The following is an 11,561-nucleotide window of genomic DNA, read 5'->3' on the forward strand; positions in this document are numbered from 1 at the left end:
GTGCGAAATCTTTCCAATATTTTATGAAAACCCACTGTAAAAGTGGTCATGTTAGAGACAAAATAAATCGTATTAAGTGTATTACATTTGTATGTCTGGTTCAGTTGATATTTAACTAGTGATGGCATGTATTTGAAAATGAAACGCTGATTCATTAGCTGATTTTTTTATATCAGGTTAAATTGATGTTTTGGAGTTAATGGGGGCGAGTAGCTCACTCCAGCTCTGAGGAGCTCACTGAAATGAACAGGACCTTTCTGTGGAACTTTCCCATCCTTCTCCTGCCTCTTTTCTTTACCCTGCAGGGGAATAAAAGCCCCATTTATGGCAACGTCTCAGGGATGGCAATGAGTCACACTGGAACACAGGATATGGACAGAGACGACGGTGAAGTTCCCCTCTATTCCTCTGTTCAGCCCGCTAACACCCGCAACCAGGAGCAGGTTCTGTACTCCACTGTTCAAAAGCCACTCCCCCAGTGTGAGGAGGGTGTTCAGTACGCCAGCATCCAGTTCCGCCCCTCCAGTGCTGCCCCCAGGTGAGAATATCCCACCTTTATACTACCTGTGCTGACTGTCGCTGTGTCAGGTCTATTATCTCTCTCCAGCAGCTTTTATCATAGATTGCTTTCTCTGACTGGAGCCAGACGAGGCCTCTATGGAGTCAGCAGGAGAACGACCCTCACTGGACAGACCAGAGTGTCTCACTGGATAGACCAGAGTGTCTCACTGGATAGACCAGAGTGTCTCACTGGATAGAACAGTGCGTATCACTGGATAGACCAGAGTGTCTCACTGGATAGACCAGAGCGTATCACTGGATAGACCAGAGCGTCTCACTGGATTGACCAGGGTGTCTCACTGGATTGACCAGAGTGTCTCACTGGATAGAACAGTGCGTATCACTGGATAGACCAGAGCGTATCACTGGATAGACCAGAGCGTCTCACTGGATTGACCAGAGTGTCTCACTGGGGAGAGCTGAGATGGGTGTGCTGTGATTTATATTGGGGAAAAAACATAAAGAAGTATTTAGATTCTCATAGTAGATGTGTTACATTTATGTCAGCGTGTACAATATTAGAAATTAATGATAGCCACAAAATGTCCATCCATAACACTTGGTCATGTAAGCCTGTACAAAACATACCCTGGAAACAAAATACAAATGAGCAATTCAGAGGAAAATGCAATTCAGCATTTCTGAGATTCCAGTACTTCTCAGTGCATCTGTAACAGTTTATATATTTATGTGTTTGTAGGACCGGGTGTTGCCTTGATGCACACTATTTCTATATTTTGGTTGTTTGTTTCTTGCAGTCCCAAAGCCCAGTTCAAGTATTTTAAAATGCTGCAATCTCTCGCTGCTGCTTTGCTAAGAACTTCTCTGCCTGGTCAAAAGAAGAACATGGTAATACGAGGACTGGATGTTCTGCTGATCTAGATTCATCATTTGGTTTGTTCTGCTTGTCAACTTTCTTCTCTTTTCATCTCCCTGCTGTGTGACCTCAGCCTATGACATCACAGTGATGTAATGTTTTTCAAAATTCCAGATAACTGTTCTGTAGCTAAAGCTTCTGCTTGTGCTTCATGTTGCAAGGTGTGTCTAAATGTGATAAAGGCTCAGGCAGGATTGGCTTAAATGAGAATGAGAATGTCTGTGACTTTAATAGAGTCTAAATGCGCTGTTTTCACCATGCAGGTCACCAGCCCCATCCGTAAAGGAAGACTGTGTTCTCTACAGCACACTTCAAAAACTGGACATGTGAAAATAAACCAGGAAGATATCTTGCTTCATAAACTGTGGACCAATGCTGGTTATTCAGTGTAAATTTGGACATTTCTTTTAATGTGTGAGCATTTCCTGTGTTTTTTCTTGAACTTTAAACAGCAAATTGTCTGCAAAGTAATCCTCAAGCGGTATGAACCAAACATTTCCTTCACTGGATGATACATTTAAGAGTATTTATTAAAATCAGTGAACATAAACTCTCCTCATGAACTCAGGTCACATGACTGTGCCTTTGTCACATGACCAGGATGACTGTGGCTATTTGAATCTGAAAAGATGTACTCAGAATGGATCATTCCTTTGGCATTCTATCAACATTTACATGCATAACAGCTCATGTCTTCATATTGTACACAAAGTACTACCAAGATGTTGGTGACTGAAAGCCATTATCATTGCTGAATGTATTCGTTGGCCAAATATACTGGAGAATTGAGCTTTATATATAATTCAATTTAAAAACAATTTTTGTTAATACTTGTATAACATTTACATTACTATGATATTCTTGTGCACATTTTGTGATTATATTGTGCTTATTACAGAACTGATCCCATCTAGAGTATAAATTCACATGAGGTGAATTTGCTTTTCACATTCTTAGTGTTTATTTTTGTACTACCAAACGTTAGAATTCAGAGCATACCTTGAATTTTTTAAACAATCATTCAATGAAACAAATAAAATAAACCTATGCTTGAAGAATTTTGTACTGTAGGTGTTACCCCCTGGGTTCTACTGATGGAATAGAACATGTGCAGGAAAACCACTAAACAGGTACTTTAAAAAAACATCCCACAGGTGTGATGGGCGGGGGGGGGTTCGGAGAACCAGACGCGACTGAACGGGAATCTGAAAGCTATCCACACAGGGTGGAGTAACCACAAGGTCTCGGAAGACTAGAGGAACGGGACAAGTAAACAAACAGAAAATTAAATACTCCTAAGGGAGAATATCCCAGGTATATCGGACTAAGTAGTCCACCCATGAAAGGGTGATAAGAACTAAAGTACAAGGAGTATTTAAACTAGACAGAACAGAATAATATACTCCTCTGGGCGGTAAGTCCTGCCGTTAAATACTAACAAAAAACTACCCAGCGAAAAGGGCAAAACCGAACAGAAAAAGGAGTATAATAAAGCTGTCTCATAAAAAGAACTGAGAGTGTAAAGAAGGTGAAAACTAAAGAAAACAGCCCCTTCAATACAAATATCATTCATCAAGTAAAAGGCTGTTTGAGTCTCTGCTTTCTGGAATCTTTGTGAACTCTTCATAAAACCCAAAGCATTTTTAGGCATTAGCAGCACATAAACTCACTGTGTGTGCTTGTATAGTAATTGTTATTCTGCTATTTCTGCCAATTAACAGAATACTCTGACAGTCTTTGTTTCTGCTGTTAATTTTCACAGTGTAATAATCAAGACCTGTATATGTGTTTGTATTAATATTTTCAATCTGATGCAGCCATGCTCTTCAATACCTTGTTGGTAATCATCTTCTCTGTGTCAGGTAAATGATTTGTGTGTTTTTTTCCAAATGTAGTTCTGATGTTTCAGTCTGCATATACAGCATTTATCAGCATGTGTTCCTGTTTATTAGTCTCCCTTCATTAACTCAATCAGAAGCAACAAAAGTGAATACATTTAAATTGCATTAAGGAATGTATATAATATATATAAATGAATGTTATACAGTACATTATTTTAGAGTAGTGCAAAGTTTCTCATCTGAAAAGAGAGGGGAACAAGAGAGAACTTTTAAGATGAAGTTCCTCTTCACACTCAGCTTTAAAACTGAGACAGAGGCATAATATAAATATCTGTGGCTTTACTAAATGATCAGGGCTGTTGATTGTGCATGCTGCATTCTTAGAATGACACAGACACTTGCTCTTAACTTGCTTGGTTTGCTACTGCATTCTAGCAAAGCTAGCTACTAAGCAAAACTTCCTGTACCTGCGAATTTCACATTGATTGGCGGCTACTGCCATCTACTGACATCAGTTAGTATTGAAATACAAGTGCAATAATTGATGTTCCATAGTTTTGGAGAAGTTAGGTGCAGTTTATTTAAAGTTTTGTTTATTGAATCCCTTAGCTGTCATGTTGCCAACACATCTGTGTTTTAAAGGATTTCTGAGCAGTGTATTTGTGTGTGTGCGTGCGTGAATTTGTGTGTGTGTGTGTGTTTGTGTGCATTTGTGTATGTGTGCGCATGTGTGTGTGTATGTATGTGTATGTATACATGTGTTCGTGGGTATGTGTGCGCATGTGTGTGTGTGTGCGCGTGTGTGTGTGTAAAGTTTTGTTAATTGTATCCCTTAGCTGTCATGTTGCCAACACATCTGTGTTTTAAAGGACTTCTGAGCAGTGTGTTTGTGTATGATGGACACAATGAACAACCGGAGCCAGAAAGTAAGTGCAAAATGGTTAGAACTGTATTAAAGAAAGTGTAATGACAACAAGTAAAGCCGCCATTTAGTTATCACATTCAACCACATTCATTTGTCTTCATATCAATGTCCTGAGTGTTGTAACTGTATTCACTGTCAATTAAGTTCTGAATGTCTTCTGTTCAGTCTGGTTTAGTTCAACTTAGTTAGTTTCAAGTCAGTTTTGTTGGTTGGGTGCACCCTTTTTAAAAAAAATAAAGTATCAAATAAAATTATGTAATTTCTGAATCACAATCCTACCACACCAGAGTGGGGCTGGGAGAAACAAGGGGTATCAGGGGGTCCTTCCTCAATGGATGAAGATGAATCAAGCTGGTCGGCTCGCCATCTCCCCCGTCAGGGAGAGAATCCTAGGTTCACAGGTTTCTTCTAGGGTATCCAAAAAATCCAGCCTGTATGATAACAGGCTATTATAACAACTGCATTCTTTTCTCAATCTTAGTTCTTTTCTTTAAGGCATTATTGTAACCTCAAAACTGTAAAAGTGTTACCAATAAACCAAATAGTACTCTTTATAAATGCTCGACTGTACAGTGTCCTTTTATCAAATATTCTATCGCTCTTTAACCATTTATCATGAATTATGATCAAGGTATTTTCCATGTAACTATAGCAAATAATTTTTAAACCATGAACTCAATATAAATGCATGGCAATAAACCTTTAACAATCAAGTAAATCATTAGTTGATTGTAAAATCATTTAAATGCATGTGAACTAACCCTCTTGCATTGTCATGCACAATGGAAGATACGGCTACATCATATACACCACTGTTGTGCACTAGCTAAGTGCTAGTGCGTGGTTTCTAACAGCACTGCATTAGCTAACTCCAACACAAGGTTATTGCATGGCACATTTATATACATATTACATGGCACATCCATACACGTATGATAGAACTACTATAACAATGCCATTCACGCTTTCAAATAGCAACATTCAACTTTATGTGAGAGAAACTCAATAGCTATATAAACCACGTGTGGCTAATGCCATTTTCAAGGAAACGCGGAGTTAATAACACACGTGTGGCTGCTACAATGGCGATACTTTAGCTAAATTTAAAATATAAACTCACCGAGATCCCAAAGGAAGAAACGGAAGTGTGCAAACTGAAAAATATTAAATGCCACGTGTGGCGAACGCTATTTTCAATGAACACGGAGTTAATACCACACGTCTTGCTGCTACAGTTACGATACTTTGGTAAAATTTAATATTTAAACTCACCAAGATCCCAAGGAAGTGTGCGATCTGGAAAATATTTGGTACCTGGGTCATTTAAGGAGCTGCTCTTGAGGTTCACTGCTTAAATGAACGATTATGATTGTCTACTTCTGATCGTTTTATTCTCTCTCCCGTTCTCCCCTCTTGCTGTGCACTCTCTCCTGTGCGACAGACAGTCTCAACCAGGTCCTTGGGAGTGGGCGGGGCTAACTATTTTCCAGAATAATCTTAAGACATTACTACCTGTTACAGCCAATAAAACTAATGAGGGATGCAAAACAAGTCCTCCTAACCCATTAGGTAGGGAGCCTAAAAGCTATAGGACCCCTTTAAAGCGTTGCTATTTTTTCTAACAGGTTACACCTGGAACAGTAAACAGGAGGGTAAAGACCTGTCCAATGACCCAGAGTACTCTGACCGTGTGGAGTACCTGGGGAATAAGAACAGTGACTGCACTTTCAGAATAAACCAGCTGAGAGAAAGTGATTCAGCAATATATCGCTTCAAGTTCGTGACCGACCGTTATGGTGGAAAATATACTGGTCATTCTGGAGTCTCGTTGACAGGTCATTCTAAACTTTCTTTTTATACTATTAACTGCCAGTACTCCTAATTATTTTCTAATAGAAACAGAATGGTCTTTTTATCATGTTGATTCTTGTGTGCAGGTCTTCAGGTGAAAGTGACAGAGAATGAGGCACAGAGTGTAACACACTGACCTGTAGCAGCACCTGCACTTTGAGTGGCAGCCCAACCTTTACCTGGTACGAGAATGGAAAAGTTGTGCCCTATGAGTATAAATACTCCCTCAATGTAGCCAGCACTGATGATACAGATCTCTACTCCTGTGCTACAGGAGGAGTCACTTCCCCTGCAGTCAATGTGAAATGTGAGTGTCTGCCCACATTCTGTTTTATTGGGAAATAATGCATGCAGGGCCGGCCCGAGGCATAAGCGAACTAAGCGGCTGCTTAGGGCCCCCGTGGCCACCAGGGGGCCCCCATGCGGTATTCATCCCCTATCGCAGAACCAGCGTTAGTAATTTAAAATGGAATGACAACCGAACATTTCATAACAACGTAAATCATTTTGAAAAAGCGATGATGAGTTGAAGATTAATGTACCTTTAAAAGACATGAGAACAGGGCAGAAGAGCAACCTGCAGATAGTGATTAGGAAATGGAAATTATTGTGTTTACAAACGATGTCGGATCATGGTGATCCTAAAATGCCCTCATTGGAAAGATTGCATTTGAATAATAGCCATCAAACAAAATGTCATTATAATACACATTTGGAATTGTCCATTCTATCTATTACAGATATATGACAATGTTTAATGTGTGAATTTTTATTCAAATATTATTTTATTTTATTTAATTCACAATGAACTTGCATTTACTTTGAACTGCACGGTAAAACTGCAGGACCTTTTCTCTTTCAGATGCTCCTAAAAACACCTCAGTATCAGTGCCCCCCCCTGGTGAAATAGTGGAGGGCAGTTCAGTGACTCTGACCTGCAGCAGTGATGCCAACCCACCAGTGCAGAGATACACCTGGTATAAGAATAATTGAGCTGTATCCTCAGAGACAGGAGTTCCAGAGCACAGTTACACCATTAAAACCATCGCACTGCAGGATATAAATCTCAAAGTGCTGTGTGAGTAATTCTGTACTGTCATTTAGAATGGCTTGGATGGGCAGCATCTTCAGTGAAAATAGCCAATGCATATAATTCTAAATGTTGCAGCCTGTCTGTTAAATCTGAAAAGGGGAAGAACATGCAGTCAGATTATAATGCCTTATCCAAAAACCTCTGATATCTGTTTGCCTAGGCTCTATACCTACATTTCCATTGTAGTGATACAGTGTAGCATTCGGTCCGCCCAAGAAGCGGATTGGCCTGTCCAACCATGCTGTCCAAGCACAACATCGTACATCTCTGTATAGTGCAAAGGCGTAAGGTGGTACATTGCCAGATGATAAAAGACGCAGGCATGTCTGAATTGTCTTGTGCCTTCTTTGTTAAGAAAACATTGCGCAGCATTGCTTTGGAATACCGCTTCTTTAATTTCGGTGACGCAAGATATCCTATATAGTTTGTAGTACAGTAACTTGGCATCATTTTGATATTGACTTTTAATGGCAGACCTAGATTTAGCCAGTTTGAATGAATGAGTTATAGACAGTGCTTTGAATGTGTGAGTAACTTGGCATTCTTGCACACTGAAAATGTGTTTTCTATGAGAATACAATGTCCTATAGATGGCGTTATCACCCTTTATCAGCCACCAGATAATTTTTAAAAGTGGGGGGAAATGACTGCATGTTTTCACCACGTTAGGCCAGCCAATCCAGAGAAAATTCGGCTGATGACCAACCGCAAGGAATGTAACAAGTAACGGCAGTTGTCAATAGAAATGCATTTGAGTAAAAAGTACATAATTTCTTTATCGATGTAGTGTAGCAGAAAGTGAAAGTTGCCAATATTGTTCATACTCAGCAAAAGTACAATGTTTCCAATATCCTACATAAGTACAGTAACAAAGTACATGTACTTAGTTACTTACCACCACTGTGCAAAAATAACAAAAAAAGCATTTTGGCACAAGCAATGCATGGCCCTAATCCTCCTAGTGACCATCAACTTTCTGCTCATGTTTCCTTGTGTTATTGATATTATTAGTGCACATTATGTCCATTAAAAAAATCATTTTTATCACCTTGCTGGATTTTCTAATGTAGAATAGAAGTGTGTTGAGTTACATTCTGTTTTCTTTTTTAACCCACTCAGGTTTGAAGGTGGATATAAATTATGAACAGTGTCAGGGGGAGAGACAGTGGAACTGACCTGTTGAGCAACCTGCACTCACCTGACTGAGGGCAACAGCTTCATTTGGTACAAGAATGTGCAGCTTCTGACTGAAGACTCCAGGTTCTACCAGTCCTATAGAATCCTTAAATTCAGACGTGACGATACAGGCAGATACTCCTGTGCTGTAAGAGGCAATCAGCATCTTGTTTCCCCCGCCGTGACTCTCAGTGTGAGATGTTGTGTTTGAGGTCACATTTGTGTATTTTACATTAATTTATGCACAAGAACCAAGAGAACAAGCATTCTATTATCAGACAGATTGAGGTTTTGGGGTCTCAGTTGACTTCAATCTTTAATTGAAATAAAATACTGGACCATTTACAGTAATATGCATTCATACATTTATTGTCTGTGCAGTAAAATGTGGAATTCTGTTGAATATATTATACCTCAGTATATTGTGGTATTGTATTTCTTCTTCTCACTCAGGTGTAAAGGTTGAAATGAAATCTAGCACAGTGAGTGAGGGAGTGAGGGTGACATTAACCTGTAAAATCACCTGCACTGACCTGACTGGCAGCCAAACATTCATCTGGTACAAGAATGGAAAATTTCTACAAAACACCAACCAGAAATATCAACAAGATGACTACCTTCAGTTCAAAGCCAGCAATGGAGATGCAGGCAGCTACTCCTGTGCAGTAAGAGGTCATGAGAATCTCCCGTCCCCAGCAGTGACTCTCTGTGAGTATTTGAGGACAAACTCATTTCTTTCACTTTACTGAGTCTCATTTGTCACTCATTTTGAAAAAGCGGTGATGCAGTTGTACTTTAATTTACCGATAAAAGACATGAGAACTGGGCAGAAGAGCAACCTGCAGATAATGATTAGGAAATGGAAGTTATTATGTTTAGAAACGATATCGGATTACGTTAATTCTAAAAATTGAAAGAAAGATGGCATTGCAATAATAGCAGTCAAGTAAAATGACGTATTGGAAACATTTAGGAAAAGGAAACATACTTTAACTGAGGTAAGTGTGAGATCTATATAAAACTGCAGGACCTGTTATTTCCTCTTTCAGATCCTCCTAAGAGCATCTTATTATCAGTGCGCCCCTCTGGTGAAATAGTGGAGGGCAGTTCAGTGACTCTGACCTGCAGCAGTGATGCCAACCCACCAGTGCAGAACTACACCTGGTTTAAGAAGAATGACACTGGAGCCTGGCAGGCAGGATCTGGACAGAGTTTGAACTTTTCTAACTTTAGATCCTGGAATAGAGGACAATACTACTGTGAGGCACAGAACAGACTTGGAGCTCAGAATGCTTCTTCTCTGCTGGTCACAGTACAAGGTAGGACAAGGTATGTTTTAAGTTGTGGATTTGCTGACTAGGCCTATGTTATTTGAATGACACGAATAATCCCATAAACTACGCAATCTTATTGTGGTAGTCAGAGCAGAGAGAAAGTAAAAGTCGTCCCCAAATATTTTGTTCCAATCACCAGGATTTGCTCATTAGCACAACTCTTCAGCCAGGAGCAATAACTAATTAGTGAACTCAGCTGGATGAGTTCATGGGCAGAAGAAACACATGGCAGGGCTTTACTTTCTCACTCCTGGAGTCATAGTATCTGAGTCATAGTATCACTCACTACAGTGTATGGCCTTGACCACAGGAGCCATCATCCAGATTAGAAAGCATGACTCACTTGCCCAGAACCTCTAAGCACAACTCTACAGTTCATAAAACATCTCAGAGAATAGTTCTGGTCTAGGATCAGTTTTGTCTTTAGGCCATTATGGATAAAGCTTGGATATGAAGAGAGGAAACATGATCTGAGATCAGTTCTCTTACTCTGAAATACTCTATGAATAGGGATGAAGGTCAGATTTGGTTGGAGTCCAGGGAAGGCTATAGTCACCTGCCTGAACCCCCCATCCCCCACCCAACCAGTATGCGGCTCTTTTCATTTTCAGACCAAGTGAACTCAGTTCCCGTATGGAACAGTTAAGCATACTGTTAAAATTTAAGATCCCACTAAAATGGACGAACTAAAGCTTCAACAGATGCACCAGGGACATATTAAACTTATGTTAGAGGTCTCTGGTAACTTGTTAATCCGTTCCCAATGGGAACACATCTCAGTGACTCTGTGCACACATGTTTGTATTTGACATACATTTTCATGTTTGTAGTTCATATACAATGCAAGCTATTTGCTTCTTTTTGGTTTATACCTCATAGAGTACATCTCCACCATTTTGATTGTATTTTATATATTTTGGGGTCTACACACCTAACTCATATTTAACTGTGATCTAATTGATTTTTTGAGTGTTGCATTGACCTTCCTACCTTTACGCATGCATTTATATTAAACAACTCTGGATTGAAGTCTCTGGTAGATAAATGTAAACTGAAATGCTATCTCTGTTTATTTGCAGCAGTAGATAGGACAGCGCTTGTATGGATGGTTGTTGGAATCACAGTGGCTTTTGCACTCTTTACTGTCATGGTGTGCACAAGGTAAATGTTTGTAATGCAAAATCATCTGGGTATCAATCATCACTGAGATGACATGATTAAAAATGCACTATTAGATATCAGAGAGATATGCAGTAATCTTACAGTTTTTCTGTTCAATTCAGAGTAGCAGGTAGGAATGTTATGACAAAATGTCGTCTGGGATGGCTGATCCACAGCTCCTGAAGGTCTGTTACTCACCCCCCCCTCCCCCCCCCCCTCCCCCTTTTCAGCAGGAAGAAGAGCACCAACAGAGAGAGGGAGAAGCAGACGCTATCGTACTGTAAGTAACAAGTTCCCACCTGGATATTCTCACCATAATAACCGTACCAGCCGCTCAGAAAAGCAAAGGACAGTTCTGTGCACAGGCTGTATTTTTATGAAACTACAAAGTAAGCAGGTCTGTGCTGAGCAGAAGACACAAAGCACAGATACACACCAGGCAAGTTACAGTTCATCCAGTTCATCACTGTGTGATGCAGTCAATTTCAGTCTTCCTCAATATTTTTATTGGTTTAAACTATTGAGGAATATTCCCCACTTAACTCTCAATATGTTGTACTTGTATCTGTGGATATTATTTAGTATGATTTTTTAACATGTGAAGAATATACTTCTGTAATGTAAATTCTTCAAGTGATTCTGAGATATATAATCCACCAAGTCAACAGAGGAATCCGTTCTCGGGGACAACAGAGTGGATAGGGAATGCAAGGGACTGTGTGGCCATTCTGGTTCCCTTTTA

General features: G+C 39.7%; 1 protein-coding gene and 1 long non-coding RNA gene across 2 annotated transcripts in view; one reads left to right on the plus strand and one right to left on the minus strand.

Moving 5' to 3' along the window:
• LOC135237959 (B-cell receptor CD22-like) overlaps positions 1–11,561 on the plus strand; it is a 174,649-nt gene that overhangs the window by 103,405 nt on the left and 59,683 nt on the right. Inside the window, exon 11 of the mRNA XM_064305555.1 lies at positions 10,738–10,819. Within this exon, the coding sequence (XP_064161625.1) occupies positions 10,738–10,819 (82 nt within the window). The remainder of the gene's footprint in view (positions 1–10,737; positions 10,820–11,561) is intronic.
• Positions 2,257–6,125, minus strand: LOC135238227 (uncharacterized). Its single transcript, XR_010325053.1, has 2 exons — positions 5,477–6,125; positions 2,257–4,635 (listed from the first exon to the last, which is right to left on the minus strand). It is a non-coding gene; the product is annotated as an uncharacterized LOC135238227 (long non-coding RNA).

The sequence above is a fragment of the Anguilla rostrata genome, chromosome 1, assembly GCF_018555375.3.
Source record: "Anguilla rostrata isolate EN2019 chromosome 1, ASM1855537v3, whole genome shotgun sequence".
In the NCBI taxonomy this organism is placed as follows: domain Eukaryota; kingdom Metazoa; phylum Chordata; class Actinopteri; order Anguilliformes; family Anguillidae; genus Anguilla; species Anguilla rostrata.